We start from the raw sequence: 25,991 nt of genomic DNA on the forward strand, positions 1-25,991 counted from the left end.
ACAAGAAGTTATAAAGTGGAAAATAAGGTGAAATAATATGTGCATTATGTCAATAGAGCTACTTCTGATGGGTTGGAGTTTTATCTTCATCATTATATGTGTTAGGCTATATATATATATATATATATATATATATATATATGTATACATATATATATATATATGTAAATATGTACGTATACTCTACTCTGAGTAGGGCTTTTTTATTAAAAGTGATGAAACACCAGAGTGATATTTAGTTCAAAGAAATAGTCTTGAGACCGGAGACACTTTTAGCACAAATATAGAAATTTATTTCGAAAAGGAAACTCATTTCCAACATGGCGCATGTCGGCAACACACGCCTTCAAGTGAGACATCAAATTCTGGGATGTAGAGCTTTCTTCACAGTGAGAAAAAGAAGTAGTTTTAAAAAAAAAAAAAAAAGAAAAGTCTGGATCCCAGCCACACATTCTGTACACTCACCATCGTCTTTACATCATTTCTTTCTTGACATACCAGAACCACACGTATTTCCAAACTTCTTCCCCGTTTGAAGCAACCGATCACATGCAGAGACATTCTTGAGACACTTCTGATAGCAGCTTAGTTCCTTTAAAAAAGTCTTACTTCAAAACAACATCACTCAAACAATGTTTACCAGACAAACATGTGCAATTTACATGGAGGGAAAGAAAGGGCTGCACGACTGCCTTTTAGAATGAATCAGGTGGGATTATTTTCACTGAAGAGGGTGCAGAACGTTTAGTGTGCATTTTTTTTCACCAGAAATTAATCCCCTGTTTTTCTTTTGTAGAGAAGCATTCTGTCGCCAAGCACTCCCCAAGCTTTCCCTTCAATATGAAGGACTATAAATTGACCGTTTCGTCCTCAGTTTGCGGATGTCCCAATGAGAGGGACATCTCAATCAGCAGAGATGGGACCAAGTCACACATGTGCAAGTCTCAAGTAATTTTTTCTTGGTCTAGTCAAGTCGAAGTCAAGTCACCTTATTATTGCAATTTTACCTGCAGAATCTGATCTTATTAAAGGGAAAAGACAAAATATAAGTAACTGTCCCCCACCCCCACCCTGTATCATATCAAGCTAACGTTAGCTAACTACCGACTATGCTAACAGGATAATATTAGCTAATTTCACAAGCACTTACTGGTCAGAATGGATCTTTAAATGACGAACAAAGTTGGAAGTTGTCGTCTGGCTGTCTAAGATGTTGAGGGCGCATGTCTTGCACTGTGCTGTTCGTCTTTTGCCGACAAAATTGTAATTACGGAAGCCGAAGACAACGACTCGGTACCCCTCCCGCTGACAGGTTGATCCTGCGCTCCTACCGGGTAATCGATATTATTTTTTTTAATTGTTAACTTTATATTCAAACTGAAAACATGAACTGAATAACTCTCAAGTCATTCAAGTCATCCTGTCGCAAGTCCAGTCAAGTCCCGAGTCTTCAACTTCCAAGTCCGAGTCGAGTCTCAAGTCTTTTCTTTTTCGTCAAGTCAAGTCACAAGTCATCAAAACAGCGACTCGAGTCGACTCGAGTCCAAGTCACAGTGACTCGAGTCCCCATCTCTGTCAATCAGTGCATATTAAACCAATGCATCGGGCCCACGAAATGGGCTCAACATTTCCTGTGGATCACTCAAACAGTTAGGATCCTAGTGGGCAGGCACAATGAGAAGGCACGTGGATATTTTACAGAAGAGAACTATATGAAGCGCAGCAGGCCCCCCCCCCCCCGACAGTCCTCCTTCAGCCAATGTACAATCATTGAGGCCAAATGACCGAGCCGCAGTGAAAAGCAGGCCAGTTGAGCAGATTACACTTGAGTTTCTGCCTGCTTTGTGTGTTTGCTGCAGTTTAGTTTCTGGCTAAGTCAGCCGAGCTCGAACCCAGAGACGGATTTGCACTGGATGCTTTGTCAGTGTCTGTTTTAGCTTCCTGATGTTTTTTTTTTACCAGTAAGGCACGGCGGTTTCAATCTGACCCCAGCTCTGCCACCCGGGGAAGAATCCGCTGGACATGCGTGGGCTGCCGAACTGATCGACCTCCAGCCCCACGATCTTCCCAAACCCGTTTCTGTGCTCCGAAGGCTTCTTCTGCTCAGCAGAAGTGGCGTTTATGTCCTGCCCGTTCCAGCCGGCGTGTTTGAAGGTGTAATTCTTGCCGTCGTTATTGTCCCAGAAGGTCTGGTCCTGGACCCTGAAGCAGATGCAGAACTCGACCCGGTTTTGTGGCGGGATGTCGGCCGGCAGCTCCAGCACGAACGCAAAGGTGTCCGTGTCCTGGCAGCCGTACACGTTGTTCAGGAAGGTGCAATCTACGTCGGAGAAGCTGGCCCACGAGTCAAAGGTGGCGCGCACCTGCACTGACTTCTCAAAGCCGATGTTCCTGACCTTGATGGTGCCGGTCAGCGAGCGCTGCTGCAGCGAGCAGTTCTCCAGGCAGACCGAGTTCTGAATCAGGCGGCTCCGGAAGTCCAGGTAGTCGGCCGAAGGCTGCTGGAAGTCGAGCGCCAGGCTGGGCACCGCGCCGATCTTTATGTCCATTGTAGCCGCCTCCAGGTCACTCATGTCGAACTGCAGGTCCTCTGGGATTTCACCGCCCCTCTTGTTCTGAAACAGCTCGTCATCGGACTTGGAGAAGACGTGGATGGCGGTGAGGGACATGCCCTTGGTGTCGGCGAACACCACCCTCTTCTTGCCGGCTTTGCCTTTGTTCCAGGCCAAGCGGCCGCCGTCCTCCTCGGTCTTCTGCTGGTGGCTGAGGCACGGCCGCAGGGGCTTGTAGAGCCGCTGGCTCCGGCCGGCGGACTGGTTGACCCTGTTCTTCGCCCGGTGCAGGTCCTCGTAGGAGCTGAGGAAGCCTCGGAGAGGCGGTGGAGAGTGGCTGATGTAGAATCTCATAGCCATATCTATCGGCATAACTGGGCCAGGCATTGCCGATGGACTGAAAGACGTGAGCACGCTGAGGGAGGAAGAAGGGGGGAGGTGGGGGAAGATGAGAAAATTCCAGAGAGAAAATGGTTAGAACTAGGACTTCTGCGCGGTTTCTCAAAAGAAATCAACTTTTCATTGCTTCCTAACTCATAGTTTTTAACTTTTCCTTTAAAACTGTGGACATAAAAACCAACAAATTGGCAAAGAAATCGTTTTAACTTTATACAGATTAAACAATTCAGATCAGTTTTAAGCTCTTATCTTCTGTCACAATCACACACAAGAAAAAACAAAACAAATTGTCAAATAAACCATTTAACTTTATACAGATTAAAAATTCAGATTCAGTTTTAAGCTCAACAATCACCCACAAGAGAAAAAGCAACGCATTCATTCACTTTTCTCTGGTCTCAAACACGACATAAAGCAACTCAGATCCAACTCTTTCTGGGATCCTTACCTCGTAGCACTCATGGAACAGAGAGTGAAACACGGAGGAGAAAGAGGGAAGGTCTTCAGTCCCCTGGACGTCTGAAATCTTCAGGGCAGCTTGGTCTAAATGTGCATGCTGCACTCACTCCCCCTCTCTTCACCTCCTTCCTGCGCTCTGCTGCCTTACAGTGCTCGGATTGCTCAGCACTCTGGGATTTCAACGCTCACATACAGATAATTAGCATATCCTATCATATGGTTCCTCAAACAGCCAATGAGAAGTGGGTGGAAATCCTCCCCGACCAATCAGCTGTGGTGTGAGCTGGCAGGGGGCCAGCAGATAGGGGAGCGTCGCCCTCATGGCTCAGATTCCTCAGCCTGTTGCCTCAGCTGCTATTTGAGATGCATGATGGACCCCTGCTGGCGCTGCAGATGATCTTCAGATTACCGTCTGCAGAGAGGCTCAAACCTCCGCCGCATGGCTGAGATTCCTGCAGCAGAGTTATTCACGTCGCTCCGTCTCCGGCGGAAGGCTTGAAACTGAAATGTTTTAAACTTTTAAAAGTAGTTTTTACACTGGAAAAAAATCAAAGTCTTACCAAGTATATTTGTCTCATTTCTAGTCAAAATATCCCATTACACTTAATATAAGCCTAACAAGTACTATTTCAGCCAGATATAGGGACTTTTTGTAATACAATACATCTGGAATATCTTGTTAAATGAAAAAGTCTTGAAAACAAATTGTTTTGAGTCACATATCATATGAAACAAGCTTTTTTTTTTTGACATTTGAAGAGGTTTTTAAGCTAATTTCAAGATCACTTTTATCTCAAAAGTCCCAAATATCACATCTTATTTCAAAAAATCTTGACAAGCCGATTTTCACTCATTCACTCATTCGTAAAGTTTACATTCAGACTTGTTGCTTGCTGCTGGCCAGTTTTAGTGATATACTCATTTAAATCATTCCAGAACACAAACATGATGTGACTGATGTCCCTGTTACACTCCAGGGATTTCTGATGTAATTAAGCTCCCTATTCATCCGTAAAGTGTTTACTTCCCCAAACAAAAGACCCGGAAGTACCCAGAAGAGTGAATCATGGGAGCAAAGCACCCATCACATGTTTAGGCTGCGGCTACACGAAAACATTTTTCACTGTAAACGATACTTTTTCTTATCGTTTCGCTGTCGCGGCCACACGGAGCCGGCGTTCCCACTACCCCAAAACGATAGTTTTTGAGAACGGGTTCCAGAGTGGGAAAGTTTGAAAACGGCCTCGTTTCGTTTCCATTGTTACAGCTAAAACGTTTTTGCGTCAGTCAAACGTTGACGTTGTGAGCCAATTTTAACACTTCTCTATTGTCTCACAGCGTGAGACACAGTGGCGTGTGTACTGCATCGTTTCATCGTTTTCATCCGTTTTCGTCTGGACCTGTTTCTTTACAGCAGTGCGTTGCCGTGTGGTCGCAAGAATTTTCGTACCCGTTTTAAAAAAAAACCTCGTTTCGTTTTCGTGTAGCCGTAGCCTTAGGGTTTTCTGATGCAATTAAGCTCCATACTCATCCGTAAAGTGTTTACTTCCCCAAACAAAAGACCCGGAAGTACCCAGAAGAGTGAATCATGGCAGCAAAGCACCCATCACATGTTTAGACACACCTCCTCAGCACTGGAAAAAACTCTAAATCTTACCAAGTATATTTGTCTCATTGAGTATCTCATTACACTTGATATAAGACACAACTGCCTAACAAGTACCATTTCAGCCAGATATAGGCACTTGTTTTAATAATGTACAATACATCTGGAATATCTTGTTAAGTGAAAAAGTCTTGAAAACAAATAGTTTTGAGTCACATATCACATGAAACAAGCTTTTTTTTTTCATTTGAAGAGGTTTTTAAGCTAATTTCAAGATCACTTTTATCTCAAAAGTCCTAAATATCACATCTTATTTCAAGAAATCTTGACAAGCCAATTTACACTAGTTCCATTGGCAGATTTTTTTGCTTATTTCAAGCAAAAACATCTTGTATTTGTTGTTTTTTTACTTATTTTTGGAGGGGCATTTTTTCCAGTGTATCCCCAGCAGAGTAGCTGTTTCAGCTTTATATCTTCAGTATGATTAAATCTAAAGACAGATTAATCTATTCAAGAGAAGAGCTGTTCTGTAAACGGTGGGAGGAGGTATTGAAGGGCCCTTTCACACCTTAGCATGAGTGGGATGATTTAAAGGCCCCTGAGAGTTGCGGTCTTTGTGTTTGAAATATGTTAATGACACACAATTGCATTAGAAAACACATTCCCTTCACCGTCTCCACTGGAAAAAATGCCCCTCCAAAAATAAGTAAAAAAACAACAAATACAAGATGTTTTTGCTTGAAATAAGCAAAAAAAATCTGCCAATGGAACTAGTGAAAATCGTCTTGTCAAGATTTCTTGAAATAAAATGTGATATTTAGGACTTTTGAGTTAAAAGTGATCTTGAAATGAGCTTAAAAACCTCTTCAAATGTAAAAAAAAAAAGCTTGTTTCATATGAAATCCGACTCAAAACAATTTGTTTTCAAGACTTTTTCATTTAAAGTAATACTATGTAACATTTCTACCTTAAAATAACAGTTTGAAAAAAATTGTGCAGCTAGAATGAATTTTAATATTACGATTGGCCTGTCTCCTATGCCCTTTGGGGGTCTGAGTTGGAAAAACTGCGCTATGTAACTTTGCTGTAGCGGCCCGGGAGGTGAGTGGAAGTACTTCGACTTGCTTTCTGGCACACCTACCGCAAAAACAAATAGACCCCTCTCACGCTCCCAGGTATAAGGCTAAAGGCTGATTTATGGTCGGAAACCAGGTCGTCTGCGTGTGTGTCGCAGTTAACGCAGACATGCCCCCCCCCCTTACGCAGACACTCTGGTGCACCTCCCCAAAATTGTAACTCACCGCAGACAGTGCCGCAAATATCGCGGCAGGGAGGAGAGAAAGGAGGCCTCTGATTGGTCAACTCTACATCCGCTCTACACTATGCGTATTTCCGGTTTGCTAACCGGCTAATGGTGACGCTAACCGTGCTAACCGTGACGATTCTTTCGCCTCTCTGCCAGCTCCAGTAGTAGCAATATTTCTTCTATTTCTAGATTGATCAGCTGCATCTCAATCAAAGTGCGCATTCGTCCAGTCGCCACCCACCACACCCACAATCCTAGCTTGTTCGTGATTGTCCCTCTTGCGTTGTGGCGTGGGATTAACATAGCGCAGACAGCGCTTCAAAAGTAGGCATAAATCAAAAATAACTGTGTCGTGTCTGCGACAAGCTCACTGCGACACACTGCTGCGAGAGTATACACGGCCCTTAAGCTAGCGCAACATTGTCAGTATGACCATCATGGCAGAGGCACCGAAGAAACAGAAGAAGACGTTGACTGATGAAGCAAGGAAGAGAAAGAGATTTACGACAGTGTCTTAACCGTACATTACCTCCAAGCCTGTAGGGGGAGGTCCATAATGGGCTTTTTGAAAAGTTACATAGTATTGCTTTAACAAGATATTCCAGATGTATTGTATTAAAACAAGTCCCTATATCTGGCTGAAATAATACTTGTTAGGCAGTTGTCTTATATTAAGTGTAATGAGATATTTTGACTAGAAATGAGACAAATATACTTGGTAAGACTTTGATTTTTTCCAGTGAAAAAGTTTTCCACCAAAGCATATTCCTGCCCGATGGTAGAAGCTGCTGATTTCAGACTCCTCTGGTGTGTTTTCAGCCCGTTTAGACCTCCGCTCATGTTGACAGAGCAGCTATTTTTAAAGCCTTCATTGATTTTCTGCTGTGGGTTAAATATTACCCTCAAACAACAACAACTTGGCTCATAAAAATCAGACATTTAAGTGCCAACAGAAATGGGTCCACTTCACTTTCCTGCTCACTAACATTTAAACCGGAAAATCAGATTTTCTCATTTAATATTCAATATTCTGATCAACACAGCACCGGTGGGAAGGGTTTGGACTCACTGGAAAACTCCAGTGAACTCCAAAAATAAGTAAAAAAACAACAAATACAAGACGTTTTTGCTTGAAATAAGCAAAAAATCTGCCAATGGAACTAGTGAAAATCAGCTTGTCAAGATTTCTTGAAATAAGATGTGATATTTAGGACTTTTGAGATAAAAGTGATCTTGAAATTAGCTTAAAAACCTCTTCAAATGAAAAAAAAAGCTTGTTTCATGTGATATGTGACTCAAAACTATTTGTTTTCAAGACTTTTTCACTTAACAAAATATTCCAGATGTATTGTACATTATTAAAACAAGTCCCTATATCTGGCTGAAATGGTACTTGTTAGGCAGTTGTGTCTTATATCAAGTGTAATGAAATACTCAATGAGACAAATATACTTGGTAAGATTTAGAGTTTTTTCCAGTGCTGAGGAGGTGTGTCTAAACATGTGATGGGTGCTTTGCTGCCATGATTCACTCTTCTGGGTACTTCCGGGTCTTTTGTTTGGGGAAGTAAACACTTTACGGATGAATATGGAGCTTAATTACATCAGAAATCCCTGGAGTGTAACAGGGACATCAGTCACATCATGTTTGTGTTCTGGAATGATTTAAATGAGTATATCACTAAAACTGGCCAGCAGCAAGCAACAAGTCTGAATGTAAACTTTACAAATGTTTAGATATGCAGTTTAAAATTCTCCACCGTCTTCACTATACTAAAGCAAAATCGGCCAGATTTTATCCAAATGTGAGCCCCTTGTGCGCTAGCTGTAAAAATCAGGTATCAAATCAAATCGAATCAAATTTATCTGTAGCACATTTCATGTACAAAACAGTTCAAAGTGCTTGACATAAAATAAAAGCATTGCAGCAGGGAGTGGAAGAAGCATTAAAAATACATAAAAGAACATAAAGAGAAACAAATAAAATCATTCAAATAAATTTAAAAACAAGCAACGGTCCAGATGTTGTGTCTTGTTATGGTAGCTGCTGTATGGTGTCCTGTCCTGAGAATTTCAGTTTCCAGGCCGACTCTGTTGTTCTGTGCATCTGACAATAAAAGACTTGAAACTTGAAACTGCAACTCTGGATCACTTGCAGAGTTTTGGGAGTGTTGCTATGACTCAGACAGCAGTGGGGATGGTGTCCTTATACGAAGTAAGAAAAAAAAAATCTCAATATTCTGAAGATAATAGCTACGCTGTTGCTGTTCAGCAAGCTTAAACACCTGGAAGTCGTGTTCTCAGCATGGACTGCAAGCTGGTATGAATCACTATGGCAACATCACAATATTAGATTAAAACTGGGACTTTATAGGAACTTTAATATAACAAATGGATGAGGCCATTAATGCTCTGTGTTTTCTGTCTGAAGAGAGCTTACAGGTCGTTCAAGCTTCTGCTTCTTTCAGTGGGGCTAATCTGAGTGTTGTGATTACTGACGGGGTGTGTACTCCTCAAACACAGCTGTGCCCAGAGGCCACGAACAAGCCCGGTGGCTCCTCCGGCTAATCTAAAAACAGACCTGGCAGGTCAGTCCTGCATCAGCTGGAACTGCTCCATCTGCAGCTCCACCTGCAGCTCCAGCCAGAATGGGAACAATTTTTATTATGATTTTTCATTGATTTAAACATCGACATTTAAACATGAACATTATATCCCCATCTGGCAATAATAATAATACAAATAGAATAAATCAAATAGAATAAAAATAAATAAACAGATAAACATGGAATAAAACAAACAAAATGATACTAATGTAGATAAATAATAATTAATAAAACAAAATTACATTCCAATAGGGTCACAGCAGTGCACAAATTGCAGAACTTGTGCAGTTAATCACAATTAAAGGTTGTGAGTTTCCAGAAAGTCCATATAAGTTCTCCATAAGTGAGCAAAATTATTTTTCTTTTTTACAATATATGTTAGTCTCAGAATGGGAACCTTTACATTTAATCTAAACTCCTGTTTTCTTGTGTCTGCAGCCCTGCAGGTCAGAGGCCAGGACCTCTGTTTGCTGATGGGCCACTCCACCCCACCCCACCCCCACACCGTCGCTGTTTACACGTGAGTTATGTGGCGTGCATGGAGACTTTGGACTCCATGCACGCCATTTTCACATGCTCACTGAGACAACAGACAGAATTTATCACAGATTTGTCCGGTAATCTCAGGGTTACCGAATCAATAACATGTCCTGTGTGGTGATTTCTTTCTTGTTGTTTGGGGTTTTTTTCCGTCTCGTCTCGCTTCTGTTCGCTTCCTCATCAGCTCCACACTGGAAAAAATCCAAGTCTTACCTAGTATATTTGTCTTATTTCTTGTCAAAATATCTCATTACACTTAATATCAGACACAACTGCCTAACAAGTACCATTTCAGCCAGATATAGGGACTTGTTTTAATACAATACGTCTGGAATATCTTGTTAACTGAAAAAGTCTTGAAAACATCTTGTTTTGAGTTATATTTCACATGAAACAAGCTTTTTTTTCATTTGAAGAGGTTTTTAAGCTAATTGCAAGATCACTTTTAACTGAAAAGTCCTTAAAATCACATCTTATTTCAAGAAATCTAGACAAGCTGATTTTCACTAGTTCCATTGGCAGATTTTTTTGCTTATTTCAAGCAAAAACGTCTTTTATTTGTTGTTTTTTTGGAGGGGCATTTTTTTTCCAGTGTATCTGTTGCTTTAATGTACCACAAGCTATGAAAGTGTTTCTGATCCTTATTTTTGTTTAGAAGAAATTAGAAACTATTTGCTTTTGGCTGACCTCTGGTGACTTAGTTGTTACTGTTGGTGGTGACACTCCAGCTTTATCTCTTGACTCTGAGCTTTAATGATCGTGCAGCGAACATGTGAGCATGCCAAAGTTACAAGTCTGGGATTTTAAATTGAGCCAAGGAAAGCGAAGGTTAAGCAAAGACGATGTTTAAGTCAGCCTGCCCCAGCATGAGCTGCTCTGAGGGGAATAAAAAAAGGTTAAATAATGTGGATAATGTTGGGTTGTGTTAGCTCACAGTGTGTTTGCTCTTCAACTTTTCATTTTACTACTTCAAATATTTAACTTGTTAATAAACATCCGTTTTTTACAATTTAACCCTGCTACACATTCCGAAAAAAGGTTTGGATGGTGAAATGAATCAACATGTGATTATAAGCATGACTCCATACGAGCAGTATCCATGCATGGCTTAGGGTCCGAGGAGCAAAGATGGGCAGAAGATCCCCAGTTTGTCCACATATGTGTTGAAAAACAATGTTCCTCATGCAACAATCGTTCCTACGCACAGATTTGCTCTTAAGTCGTCCGTAAGAGTGATTTAAGACAATTGGCGCCTTCACTGCATTTTCATATTTTACGTTTTCTATCAGGTACGAACAGAATCTACAAGTGATCCAGAGCTGTCGTAGGAGTTTCGTAAAATAGTCCGCTGTTATTCAAATCAAGTATGCTTGACTAATGGATTGTATATTTAATTACTTTGAAGCAAACATAAATAAATAAATACATGATACCCCATAATGATGCTGACATTATTCTGTTTGATTTAAATGATGTACTAATTGAAGGTTAATTTGACCCTGTATATAACAAGGTCAATGGGAAGCGTAACCAGCGGCTGACTTTCTACTTTTGGATGCCTTAGCGCAGGGATGTCCAAAGTCGGTCCTCGAGGGCCGCTGTCCTGCAGATTTTAGATGCTTCCCTGCATCAACACACCTGATTCAGATTAAATGGATCTCTTCAACAGATTGTTAAGTTCTGCACAAGCCTGTTAATGAGGTCTTGATCTGAATCAGGTGTGTTGAAGCAGGGAAACATCTAAAACCTGCACGACAGCGGCCCTGGAGGACCGACATCCGACATCCCTGCCTTAACGCGTCAGGCTCTTGGAAGAGAGCGTGTGTTCCAAGACCGAGTAGATGTCCTCGCGGAGACAGACGAATGGCTGACATCGCGATTTAGATTGCCAAGGACTGTACTGCTGCAAATATGCAGCTTGCTAGAGCCACAACTCCAGAGAGAAACACGCCGATCAAGCCCAATTCCACCACACGTCCAGGTGGATTTTTGGCCACTGGAACCTTTCAGAGGGAGATTGGAGACAGATCGGTGGTAACCCACCTTGTTTCCTAAATTTTCTTTGTTTCCTAACTTATCTTCCCATTTGTCTCGGTACCTAACTTACCGCACTTACTCAAGCACCATTTATGCTCTTAGCTGTTTGGTTTTGGAAGGAAATGCACTTATGATTTCTTGCGTCTGCAAAATTACCATAATGGAATGGAATGTCCCAGTCCTCTGTGAGTTGTGCGCTCCCCTTGGTCATCAAAGCTCTCATTAGTTTATCACCCATGGTGCATCAAATTCACATACACCGCTGTCCAACAAGTACAAATTAAGAGGGACTTTCATGCCTTGGCTGGACTGCCAATCATAATCGGAGCAATAGAATGCACACATATACGCATCAAAGCACCCGTAATGTTGCCATTGATGCCATTCTCATGACTCAACACTCAACTTTTCCTGGCACAGGAGAGAGGAAGCACAGCTCCTAATATGGTATAATTTTGGGGTGGAGTATGCAAATCTACTATCCTCGTCCACGGGTGGTCATTTACGCAGGTCGTTTACACACTTTTTCCGAAGTTAAGAGTGTTTGTTAATCTGACGTGGCGTGTTCGTACGAAAAAAGTTAGAGAAATTTAGAATAAAAATCCGAAAGTGTTCTTGCATGAGGCCCAATGTTCCTCAGAGAAAGATTGGAGGCGATGTGCATATTTCTCCCTCTATGGTGCAGAAAATCATTATGTCAGAAAAAAAAAAGAAGTTAATCAGTATTTCCACAGGCCATTTGTGTCCAGCTACCCCTCCCATTTAGCAATGGGTTTGTGAGTCCTTGCACCCGCTGGGCAAAAGGCAAGTAAACACAAGCTGCCCTGATATAACAGATAAGCTTGCATTAGTCAATAGTTATGATAATAAAAATTTGCTAAACAGTCGATAAGTTACATAAAAACTGTTGAGCGTACAGTAAGATCAGTTTTCTTGTAAAACCACCTGCGGGGTCAACTTGAGAGTCCTTGAGTTCATGTTTGTGTTGCTAACCGACCTGGTCATCAGGGGGTTGTTGGGGTCATTGAGGTGACATGTGGGTCGTTTACCCTATCAACCATCATGTGGGTTGTCATGGTAACATGGGCTGTTTACACTGTCCAGAACACGCACATTACTGTCCCCTCAGGAGCGTCCTTAAGCTTTAGGTGCAGGTGGACTGTTGAATCTGGCTCTTCTGGTTGAGCCATACTGAGAGTCCCTTATTTAAACTGTCGGCTGGTGCACTTTTCACTTCACTGGACTAAACAGAAAGCAACTCCACAACAAGCTGAATACCTGGGGGGAAAACCTTGTAGCCAGGCAAGATTAGTCTCCAGGCTTTCAGAGTCTTAAAAGCTAGAGCCCACCTCTTTACAACAGAACCGTTAGGGTCTCACCTTGGTTCCACTTACACGTGTGTTCGGTCCATTATTCTGTCGACTACATGAACAATTCCTGACAAATCTAAAGAAGACAGGACGGCACTTTAGGCTGACTGATAGAAACACGGCTGGTGACTCAGTCAGTGGGGTTACATGGCACTGAAAGGATCGGATTATTGGCAAAATTACAATCAAACTGAGTTATTAAGTGCATGTAGACACCTTAATCTGACAAGAAATTGGATCGGATCGGATTAAGACCCCGAGATAACTGGGTTGAAAGTCAAATTAAACATGTTTGTAGACGGTGAAGCAGGTGGTGAATTAGACTTTGCATTTCTGCGCATGCTCGATATTTTTTCCCGGGGTCGTGACCCAGAAGTCAAAGGAGACGATATTCCTGTTTTTGCCGCCGTCAGAAAGAAACAAACAACGCGATGGAGAATGCTCCGTTGGGCATCGAGTTTGTGCAACAAGCAGCTCATCACAGACCAAATGTAGAGGGACGTAGCTTCATCTTGCTCTACGTTCTCCATCTTTCTCCAATGCCTGAGTTTGTTGTTGTTGGTGGTGAAGAGGTCAACAGGAAGTGGCTCTATTAGCAATAGTTGGAATGGGTACAGCGCCACCTATCATACCGGGGTATGACACGCTTTGTGCCTCTGATCCCATTCATTCACCGCCTTAAATCCAAGGAGAATTACCCTTGCTCAACTCATTCTGATTGTAATTTAGCCAATTATCTGATCCTTTCAGTGCCATTTGACCCCACTGACTGGTTTATGCTCACAGCAGTACAACCAACATAAATAGATTATGTCTTTTTTTTGGTGTTTTGACTGAGGATCAGCTCTTCTCTGACCATGTTGCATCTGCCTCTTGGTCAGAAAGATTAGGTTGTATCTGACTCAGTATGACACTAACTCCTGGTAGAGACCATGGTTATCTCTTACCTCCACTCGCCATTTACGTGACAATGTCCTGCAGACAAAAAGGAACAAAAAGAATTGCATCGAGCGCTGTAATTGGTTGAGGGCAGTCACATGACAGGGATTTCCTTTAAGACATCTACAGCTCAGAGGTTCCGCATGACTCGCTTTACTAAATCAGCTTAGATCAGTGGAGCAGTGCATTAAACTCTTATCTGACATCGCTGTATGAGATCCACAGCTGGAGCAGTCAGGATTCTTTGCATTTGTTCGTTCATTTTGAGAATGAGAGTCTCTTCGCTTCAGGGTCAGCTTTAAGTGATTTATTTATATTTTTTTTTAAAGCAGGAAAGACCTTAAACTGGATGAGTGGAGCTTTTATAGTTGTGGAGAGACCAGAACTTCTGCAGAAAACTTCCAATCCTCCCAACAGCTATAGTTCACAATGTAGAGCAAAGCACTTTTTTTCTTACATAAATCAATCTACAACTATTGATGATTAAGTATTTTTGAATACAATTCTGCTGAGCATGACATATATGGTCAAAGATTTGCACAATCTTGTGTGATATGCAGACAGATTGACGGTTGGTTATCTGTGTGACCCCTAAAAAGAACAGGACCTAAATTAATCTTTGAAGAACCTTCAGGAGGATCTGGATCAGAGATCTTTTCTGCCATCAAAGGTGACGTTCCGTTGCCTTAACCGTGTCTCACACTGGAAAAAATGCCCCTCCAAAAATAAGTAAAAAAAACAACAAATAAAAGACGTTTTTGCCTGAAATAAGCAATCTGAATCGGATCAGAGGCACAAAGCGTGTCATGATAGGTGGCGCTGTACCCATTCCAACTGTTGCTAATAGAGCCACCTCCTGTTGACCTCTTCACCAACAACACCAACAACAACAAACTCAGGCATTGGAGAAAGATGGAGAACGCAGAGCAAGATGAAGATACGTCTGAAGCTAAGTACTGAGTTGTACATTTAAAACCTAGCTGAATTATTACCTGGTTTCAGTTTCTCTTGGCAGTCTCATTTTATTCTATTGCACACACATTCCCAGTGAGGACACTCAGTCCGGCTGCGGCTGCCATCAGGCGCCAAGTTGACGCCAAGCGCCAAACGGTCTGGTATCTGTTGGGGAGGGTCGAGTCATCAGCTGCAGAATTCAGTAAGAAAATTCATGTGCAGGTTGGAGACTGCTGCTCCAAGGAGAGGTTACTACCTCTGTTATCAGAGGTGGGTAGTAACGAGTTACATTTACTTGAGTAAGTTTTTGAAAACATTATACTTCTAGGAGTAGTTTTAAATCACTATACTTTTTACTTTTACTTGAGTAGATTTGTGCAGCAGAAACTGTCCTCTTACTCCGCTACATTAGGCTACAATGAGCTGGTTACTTTTCTTCTTACCTCTTTGGTATTCTGCGCCTCATTATTTTTATCCCCCCGCGTACGCCTCATTTTAATGTTTTATTCTGACAGAGAGAGAGACTTCCGCCAAAGGCTCTACCACCTGACTATGTTTCACCAATCAAACGTAGCCGTGCAGTCTGGTCACGTGACCATACTCAATCTCAGCGGCAGATGGAGAATGCAGAGCAAGATGAAGCTACGTCCCTCTACATTTGGTCTGTGATGAGCTGCTTGTTGCACAAACGCGATGCACAACGGAGCATTCTCCATCGCGTCGTTTGTTTCTTTCTGACGGCGACAACAACAGTTCTGTCAGAACCACTCTCGTCAAAATGAGACGAGAAACAGATATAAATTTCAGAAGCTTATTCTGAATGCATACAATTATGTTTGGCGGTATGGCTCTGTTCGGAGGAAGTTCCCGACTTTTCCATGAGCTCCATGGAAGCCAAGACAGGGAACAGCAGCATCCTCAGGTGGAGTGCCTTCCATTTGCTGTAAAGGCAACAAACCCCCTAGAACAGAGCAAGCAACAATGACAACAGTATGACATTGTTTGGCAATGAGAAGTCGGTGGAGCAGGGGAGGTGGTGGGTGCAAGCAGAAAGCAAAAAGAGCAGTGACATCAAACCAAGTTTAAATGAGCGCCCCAAATGCCAGCATCCAATTGTGAGCAGCAGCTGATTACCCATAAGCGCAGTTGGTTTGTGGACAGCCATAAGGGTTGGGTCGGCGTCAGCCAATAGGCAAAGGGCGCGTTGACTACGTGGCCTGCCAGAACTATCGCGGTGCTCCATTAATATCGTCTCCTTTGACTTCCGGGTCATGACCCTGGGAAAAAATCTGGAGCATGCGCAGAACGCAAAGTCTAATTCACCACGTGCTTCAGCGTCTACAAGCAGGTTTAGAGTGACTTTCAACCCAGTTATCTCGGGGTCTTAATCCGATCCGATCCAATTCTTAGTCAGATTAAGGTGTCTACATGCACTTAATAACTCAATCTGATTGTAATTTAGCCAATAATCCGATCCTTTCAATGCCATGTGACCCCACTGACTGACTCACCTGTCCATTATCTGAGGCTTTTAAGTCATTGTCATGTGTGAGTTGTTTACCTGCCTGACCAAACAAGTTTTAGCCACAAGATCCAACATGTGAATGGTTGTGAAACCGTCTATTGAGGAGAGGTAAGGCTGCTAGTTCAGTGGGTGATATCTGAGACCACCTCCTCTGTTTAAGTGGTTTTTCCAGTTCAACATCGATGGCTTTGTTTTATGGCTGTGCATTGCTGTCCTTTATTTTTACGATGTTGAGCCTTGACCTGAGGAGCTGGTTTATCCTGCCATGCACTTGTGAAGTGTTACCTGAGTTTCTCTCATTTAAAGGCTGCACAATACATAAATGATGCCGTTCAGTATGTGTTTGGGTGTTCAGACATAAACTCCAAAGCTTCCAGGATAACCATGAGCTGAATACTGAGAATCTATACCAGTATATTCTGATCAATGGTAGTTTTTATTTTACAAACAGCACGATTTGGCAGGATTTAACCTGAACTGAGGATACACACTATATAAACTCGGTTTGTCATTAGATAATAGATCTGAGCAATGCATTGTCTGAATGCACTTTAAGAAAAAGTGTTTTTAAATGACATTTTCTAAAATAACTATTTGTTTTCCCCCATGATAGTTGAAACAAGGACAGTGTCAAAGATGCCCCAGTGGCTGGTTTGAGGTTTATCACAGAAAATTATGGAGGTAATGGTGCATACTGTCGTATTGTATCATTTATATTACCCAAACCTCCTGTGGAAACAGAATAACAGCAAAAAAGTCAGATTTTTTTATCAATCGATTCTCACAGCTAAGTGCAAAATTAGTCTCGAATCAAGAAATATTGTATTTGAGCTGATGAGCACATCGTGACACCCGGAACAACTTTAAAGGTAAACAATTTCTTACACTGTGTCTCCTGCTGAAAGAGGGTGGAGGTCATTAGAAGATTAGAATGTGGTAAATGTCATATGTGTTTGCTTCTGGCTAATCCACAATGTTTTCCTAAACTTAACCCTTTGGCTTTTAAATCCTAAACCTAAACAGCAACTGAGAACAACTTTCAGCCAAAGTTGCTGTAGGAAGTTCCCAGGGAGACAGACTCAGCTGGGGAACTCCCTGAATTTCGACCAACTCTGAACTATGGTCTGAGGTGGGTAGAGTAGCCAAAAATTGTACTCAAGTAAAAGTACTGTTACTTCAGAATAATATGACTCAAGTAAAAGTAAAAAGTTGTCATCCAAATAATTACTTGAGTAAGAGTAAAAAGTACTTGGTGAAAAAACTACTCAAGTACTGAGTAACTGTTGAGTAACGTCTGATTTATTTGTTAACACAAGCATTCAGTCAGACAGACAAAAATACTAAATAATCGTCTTTAAGCAAATTAGAGTTTATCCCCAACTTTTAAGCATACAAGCTGTTTCTGATTACTGATTATTATCTTATTATCACAGCAGACTCTTTAGGTTTACAGTTGTTTTCCGTTCTTCATAAAGGTTCTTAAAGGTCCCCTTCACTGCTCAAACATTGCCCTGGTTGGGGGGGGCTCCCAGCTTCCCGTAAACATACTCTTTATTTTGTTTTATAACGACACTGCATACCATAAAGATTTTCCATGACACTGAAAGACTCGCTGTAACAAAATACCTGGTATGGCAGCCTAAATCCTAGCCATCGTTGGACAGCCATTCAAAGATACCTCAAAGCTCCTGGACTGCAGAGTGTGTCATCACTTCACGCATAACAACTGCAGAAATAGCAGCACAACCAGTGTTAATCTTACATCAGCAGCTGCCAGGAGGAAACACGATAACTACCAAACACCTGGCAGTGCTACTGCGAGCCGTTAGGAAGCAGAGAGATGGCAAAATCCCATAAAATCATGGTCATATCGGCCAAAATGATGGCACACTATGTCTTATAGCATTATCTGTGTTGACTGTGATGGGGAAGAAGTTGGTGAAATGGGTGAAATCAGTTCCAAATGTATTCCTTATGGCTTGAAAACAGCTGTTTTATCAAGCATGGAGCTACAGTGTTCTGAGGCTTAGTACAGACCAACATGGGTGTTTGTAAAAATGTATTTTTTTCTCTCTTCCAGTCCCATCTCCATAGCACGTTTTACAAAAGGATCCTCAGTCCACCTGCGAACACAGAGTGTACGTAGCCTTTTTGACAGCACTGACAGCCGATCTCGTAACCGTTTACTGCCCTTCAGTAAAGCATCTCAGTCAAATTCCACAGCAACATCCTGGTCAGAGGAAAACGAAAACCCCCCGTGTCCTCGAAGTTTTCCCACCAGCACCTCGTCCCAAACTGTCAATGTTAGGGACAGCTTCTGCATCCTTGGAGTGTTGTTTTATAGAGCCGTGTCCTCCATTATGCATTGTGGTGTCTTTATGACACCGTATAATCAGTAGGGATGGGAATTGATAAGATTTTTACAATTCCAATTCCATTTTCGATTCTGTTTTGGGAACAAACCGGTCAATTAGCATCAACTTTGTTTAGTTTAGAAGTAACACGAGTCGTGATCTTACCACATGGGCGTCGCACCCGTGGGGGATGGGGGTGTTTCGACACCCCCACTTTTACAGCAAGATGATTTCACCTTTTTGAATTTTCAATGACCAAATAAAGTTTTAACAAATCATAAAATGTGTTTTAAAGACTCTGTACCCTCTTTAGAAAAATTCCATCCAGATTTGAGCAGTGTAACTATTGTAGTTTCCATACAGGACCTAGGCTACGTGCCCACGACAACGCTCTGAAGCATAAACGCAGATGTCCGTTTTTTTCCTCCACAATTTATCTGCGTTCTCACATGCGCTTGGGGGTGGATATCTGTCTATCCATGGGAACAGGGAAAACGTATAAAACTCATAAAACTCGCAGTTTGCCGATGTAGTATGCACGCCCTGGACGTAGGTGGCAGTAGCAACAATACCTTTGGTATTGTTATATGAGTTATATTGTTATATATTAATAAATATGAGAAATGCCTGTTTTGTGGCTACTTCCTCTGCGTCAGTTGGAAGAAAATGGCGAAGCGCGGCGGCAACAACAGTACGCCTTCAAACTTTGTTTGGACAGATGATGAGGTCCAGTTGCTCCTGAACACGACACTGAACTACAAAGCCAGGAAGGCAGTGGATAATGTGGATTGGGAGAGTGTCCAAAATAAATATAGTGAGATATGTGGGTCGTTAATGGAGAACTACCCACTTAACGTGTGCAAAAAACGCACTTCTGCGTTTTGAACTGTTCCTACGGCGACGAGAGGTTGGATCGTTTTCAAGATCTCCACTCTGGAGGGCGTTTGCGTTTTCTCCGTTTTGAACTCCTAAAAATGCCGTCGCCGTGTGCAAGATAGGCACATCTGTCGAAATGTTCTGCGTTTATCTGTCGTTACCGTTGTCGTGGGCACGTAGCCCTAGTTTAGGGTGATCAAAATGCCAAAAAAATGCAGTGAAATGGCCCTGTTCTGCATTTTCACAAATCAGAAAAAGGTTTCACAAATCCCAAACAAGGTTTTAATGAATCTACAGCCTCTTTAGAATAATTCCATCCAGATTTGAGCAGTGTAACCATTGTAGTTTCCATACAGGATCTAGTTTAGGGCGATCAAAATGCAAAAAAATGCAGTGAAATGGCCCTTTATGCCCATCCATTAAATTCGTGAATCGGAGGCTGGCGAATCGGATGCCAACTTCAGTGTAGTGGCTATGGGCTTGATGTGGCACTCATGTGCCACCCCTGTAACACCCCCACATTTAAAATCACTGCTCCACCCCTGCCTTACAAACCCAACAACAGTGAGGTCCACATTGGTCTATCATGGCCTGGGTAATTTAACTCTTCCCTGCTCTGGTGAAAGGAGAAGCTGGAGGTAGATGTGAACTGGGGGTAGTACCACCAGCCTCTGGCTCTGAGCCAGTCAGGCTCTGCCTCTCATGATTTCATCTAAATGTAATACCTGAGAAGTCATTCATTTAACCTTAACCGTTACTAACAGCAGCTTTTACAATGAGGCAAATGGCGAACATGATAGGCAGTGTTTGTTAGTTAGTTAGTTACCTGCAGTGTTAGCCGAGGACATGCTAACGTTGCTAACGTTGCTGCTGCTGGGTTGAGATTCACCAACGTTAGTCCGGAGCAGATCGAAAACGCGACATTCATTCATGGTTATTGCATGCTGTGTGTGCAAATGCTTCTGCATGTTGGTAGTATTTCCTCCCTTTGATGAAATATTCACTTTGCAAGTTGCCCTGTTGGAAAACTTTCGAGTGTTTGTACCGCTTGGGCGCCATGTTTACTGTTGACTGCTGGCTGCACTGGACTCGCCACGCGACGCACTTGAATCGATAAGGGAATCGTTTGCAAAACTGGCAAATGATTCCAAGGAATTGAAACACTGGGATTTTCTATTCCCATCCCTCATAATCAGAGAGTGACTTTACATTTAAGTCAAAACATGTAAACAGTCCTGTTAGCGAGGTTAGCAGCAGTGCTACCGTGGCTATGTCTGCAACAGCTATGCAAACAAAGGAGATATCGGTGCATATTCTATCATTAAAACAAGGATATAGTGGTGCTTAATCCGACGTTGCAAAAAAAACCAAAAATTTTTCAGTCCACACAAACATTTTAGTTGGAGTCAGTGAAAATCTTCATTTGCTTGTGAGTATAGGTGTAATCACAACATCTGTATTAGTAGAAATCTTACGAGACAAACAGCAAACACCTGAATAACGCTCTTGTACCTGAAGACCACCTTCCAGGTAGATATAGATAGATAGATGGATAGATTTTTTTATTTTTGAACATGTATAAAAAAGAAAATGTATGTAACTATTTCTACATACAAAAGAAAGAAAAAGAGAAATTAAAAAAAAATGTAATCACATAAAGTGCTAATACATTACAAAACACCACACATTGTTGGAAAAATGAATGGGAAGAAGTACTTGTTTCCCATCCCGTTTAACTACTCTTCAGTTTGTAAATATCCTAACAATCCTACAATACACCTAATACATGCCATATATACACTTCCTAATTATCTAAATAAATATGTATAAATATATAATCACAAAATAAATATATACTACACACATATCCTTGTAATTATAAATGTAAATATGAATATATATATATATATATATATATATATATATATATATATATATATATATATACATATATATATATATATATATAACTATCCCCATAAATAAATATATCCAATATATACCATATACTAATTAAATTACAATATAACAATTAACCCTGTTCTATTCATATATTTATCTCTTATGGGCCTCTGTTAACATACTTCCTCTTCCATGTACTTGTTTAAAAATATGTTTTTGTACCTTTCTTTAAACAGAATTATATTTGCACTTTGTTTTATTTCTGTCTCCAGACTGTTCCACAAATTCACCCCACAGCTCGATACGCACATGCTTTTCATATTTGTTCGGCCCTTTGGTTTTTTAAAATTTAGATTATATCCCCTCCCTATCACTAAAGATTCCTTGTATGTTTTTTGGCAATAGATTATTTCTCGCTTTGTACATTAATTGTGCCGTTCTGAATTTGACCAGATCCACAAATTTCAACATATGTGACTTTATGAATAGTGGATTCGTGTGGTCTGTGTCCTGTTTGGTTTATGGTCCTTATTGCTCTTTTCTGTGTTGTGCATATCGGCTGCAGAGTGGTTTTGTAGGTGTTTCCCCAGACTTCGACACAGTAAGTCAGATATGGCAAAAATAATGAGTAATACACTGGAAAAAATCAAAGTCTTACCAAGTATATTTGTTTCATTTCTAGTCAAAATATCTCATGTATGTGTATATATATATATATATATATATATATATATATATATATATATATTTACCTATTTTATCTTTATTTTTTAATTTTTTTCTTACATATACATAGTTTTTTATTCTACCTTTTATTCTACTTTTGTTTCTACTTTAGCCTTGTTCTATGTCTATTTTTGTATTTGTTGCACTAAGAGAGCTAGGTGTAACCGGAGTCAAATTCCTCGTGTGTGTCCACATACCTGGCAATAAAAGCGATTCTGATTCTGATTCTGATGAAACACAACTGCCTAACAAGTACTATTTCAGCCAGATATAGGGACTTGTTTGAAGACAATACATCTGGAATATCTTGTTAAATGAAAAAGTCTTGAAAACAAATTGTTTTGAGTCATATTTCACATGAAACAAGCTTTTTTTTAAATTTGAAGAGGTTTTTAAGCTAATTTCAAGATCACTTTTATCTCAAAAGTCCTAAATATCACATTTTATTTCAAGAAATCTTGACAAGCCGATTTTCACTAGTTCCATTGGCAGATGTTTGTGCTTATTTCAAGCAAAAACGTCTTGTGTTTGTTGTTTTTCTTACTTATTTTTGGAGGGGCATTTTTTCCAGTGTATAGAGTGTGCAACGATTTATAATCAATGAGCATCACTGCTGATGCCTAGAGCTGATAATCTAAGACACTTCAAGGAAAGCTTTGGCATTTCCAGAGAACACAAGCAGAGAGCCAGCTGTGGTGGATTTATTCACACTGACACACGTGTAAATAAAAACATTTGGCAACCACATGTGTGTCAGTGGTCTGTCTTTTAGGGCAAATAGATACAGACTTGTCTGAGCTGATGACATCGACACGGCACATGCACACAACAGCAGCAACATGTGAGACAAATCAGTCGTTTGGTATTGATCTTCCTGCTGCTGTAACTCAGACAAAGAGCACAGATTAAATCTACGTCTAACATCTACATCTATTTCCCAAAAGTACTAAAGTTCAAGTAAACTTTAGGGGTTAAATTGAAACGTTAATATGGAAACATACGACACTGGCATATGAGCTGCAGGCAGAGGTGGGTAGTAAAGAGTTACATTTACTTGAGTAGGTTTTTGAAAACATTATACTTCTAGGAGTAGTTTTAAATCTCTATACTTTTTACTTTTACTTGAGTAGATTTGTGCAGAAGAAACTGTCCTCTTACTCCGCTACATTAGGCTACAATGAGCTGGTTACTTTCCTTCTTACCTCTTTGGTATTCTACGCCTCATTATTTTTAGCCCCCCGCGTACGCCTCATTTTAATGTTTTATTCTGACAGAGAGAGAGACTTCCGCCAAAGGCTCTACCACCTGACTGTGTTTCACCAATCAAACGCAGCCGTGCAGTCTGGTCACGTGACCATACTCAATCTCAGCGGCGGGACGGGTTAGCTTTACAGTTTACAGTCGTAGCAAACAAACAAAGAAACAGATGAAAAATGTCAGAATCAACGGTGGGAAATGAAGACACAGACGAGGCCTCATACTGAAAGCATGTTTACCTTACAAAGAGTGAGAAACAGCAGCTACATTATGTGTCTTCTGTGTCAACCAAAACAAACGCACATTTCAGCAGAAACTCAACATCTAACTTGAGGAAACATGTAGCGGTAAGTTTCCTAAACTCGTTTTTTCCCCCATGGATAGGTGAATGTTTGTTTTTTAGGTTACATATGGGTTACATATGATTTAAACATCTCCTAAGTCTCTTTTATTTTTTATTGAAGTACTTGAATTTACCTGGATTATTTTAATTTAAGCTATTTTATAATGAATTAATTCATTTTAATTCATTTGATCAATTGGATGAACTCTAATTTGCCTAAAGATGATTATTTAGTATTTTTGTCTGTCTGATTGAATGCTTGTGTTAACAAATAAATCAGACGTTACTCAACAGTTACTCAGTACTTGAGTAGTTTTTTCACCAAGTACTTTTTTACTCTTACTCAAGTAATTATTAAAACTACGACTACTTTTTACTTTTACTTGAGTCATATTATTCTGAAGTAACAGTACTTGAGTACAATGTTTGGCTACTCTACCCACCTCTGGTGCCGGGATGCTCAGGTGTGGATGTGTCACTGAGTTTAGGCAGCCTCGCTCACCCTGAGTCGATGCGTCACTCGAGGTCAAGTGTCAGATGTCGTGTTTGGGCCAAACATTCTCAGCTATGTGGGACGGTGACACAGATTTAAAGATCACTCCCACATCTGCTCAGTTTTACAAACACACTGCTGCTCCAGTGTGTCACCATCAGATTGGGTCTCAGTTTGACAACGATGGATAATTCAGACCTCACCTCTGCACTGAGCATCCGTCGTCCTCCTCTGCATAACACCTGAAATCTCAAAGCACAGAGCCTGATCTGCACAGTTGGCAGTTTGTTTTAGTCGTTCACGTTTGGCTGGGTGGCTAATAACTAGGGCTGGGTGAGTTAACTCAATATTGTCGCGTTAATTCGTTAATTATTTAACGCCGATGAATATTTTATCGCGCATTAACGCAGGTTTTATTTAGTTATTTTAGAATAATAATAATAATAATAATAATAATAATAATGCAAAAAATATATATAATAATTTAAATTTAATCAAATCTAATCTAATTTTTAATTTGAATCTAATTTTTAAAAATATATGAATTTTAATTAAATTTTTTTTTTTCAATTTAAAAAAAAAAAAATCTGCTCGACCCACTATGCCACGGACCACCCTTGTTTTATTATTGATTTTATTATTGTAAAAGTCTGTTGCTCACAGTCTTTTATTCTGTAAAAGTCTGTTGCTCACAGTCTTTTATTTTGTGAAAGTCTGTTGCTCACAGGCTTTTATTCTGTAAAAGTCTGTTGCTCACAGGCTTTTATTTTGTAAAAATATGTTGCTAACAGGCTTTCATTTTGTAAAAGTCTGTTGCTGTCTGCTGCGGAAAGAAAGTAATCGGCGGATCAACCAAACATGGAGAAGGGTACGGAACTTTTACTCGGCCATTTTCATTTTAAAGTTCTTCCAGACGGCGGAGTCGACAGAACCAAAGTCATCTGTAAACACAGCCAAGTTGAATTGTCTTCTCACCGTAGTAGTTCCAGTCTAAAATATCACTTAAAGACAAAACACAGGGCGGTCGGTGGCGTAGTGGGTTAAGCAGCCACCCCATGTACAGAGGCTATAGTCCTCACTGCTGCTGGCCCCGGTTCGAGTCCCGCAGCCTTTTGCTGCATGTTTTCCCCCTCTCTCTGCCCCCTGCTTCCTGTCTCTCTCCAACTGTCCTATCATTAAAGGCATAAAAAGCCCCCAAAAAATACTTTTAAAAAAAAAAGGCAAAACACACAACTGATAGCAGCAAGTCATTCAAGGAAACAGACAGTGGAGCGAGGCTTCTACATAAAAACTACAGAAAGATGCTGATGTTAAAAGTGTGTTTGCACAACAAATGTTATGGCACTTTCATTCATATGGCAGCACATTTAAAATAAAACTAAATGCTAAAAGCTATACACTACTTTTGGATTCATTTTTGGATTTTGTGTACAAATGCGATTAATCGTGATTAATCAGGGAAATCATGTGATTGATTAGATTAAACCTTTTAATTAGGGCTGTGACTCGATTAAAATTTTTTATCGCGTTAACTACAGGCTTTGAAATTAATTAATCGAAATTAATTGCATTTTAATCGCATATACTTTATCCTTTAGAAAATTAACATTTTCAAGAATATTTCAACAAACACAGAACATATCCCTATTTGAAATCTGAATGTAGCATGCATGAAAACACAGTATATAGAATCTTGGATGTTAAGCTGCGTTGGGCCCCCGTTAGCTTCCACGCTAGCTGCTACATGT

At 40.7% G+C, this 25,991-nt stretch overlaps 1 protein-coding gene across 1 annotated transcript; it reads right to left on the reverse strand.

Annotated features, from left to right (window-relative positions):
- Window positions 1–267: 267 nt before the first annotated feature.
- On the reverse strand, window positions 268–3,579 carry ppp1r3cb (protein phosphatase 1, regulatory subunit 3Cb). The gene is made up of 2 exons (XM_075481299.1): window positions 3,400–3,579; window positions 268–2,967 (listed from the first exon to the last, which is right to left on the reverse strand). The coding sequence occupies exons 1-2, from the start codon at window positions 3,411–3,413 to the stop codon at window positions 1,956–1,958; spliced, it is 1,026 nt and encodes a 341-aa protein (XP_075337414.1). The 5' UTR covers window positions 3,414–3,579; the 3' UTR covers window positions 268–1,955.
- Window positions 3,580–25,991: the final 22,412 nt, after the last annotated feature.

The sequence above is a fragment of the Odontesthes bonariensis genome, chromosome 2, assembly GCF_027942865.1.
Source record: "Odontesthes bonariensis isolate fOdoBon6 chromosome 2, fOdoBon6.hap1, whole genome shotgun sequence".
Taxonomy (NCBI): Eukaryota; Metazoa; Chordata; class Actinopteri; order Atheriniformes; family Atherinopsidae; genus Odontesthes; species Odontesthes bonariensis.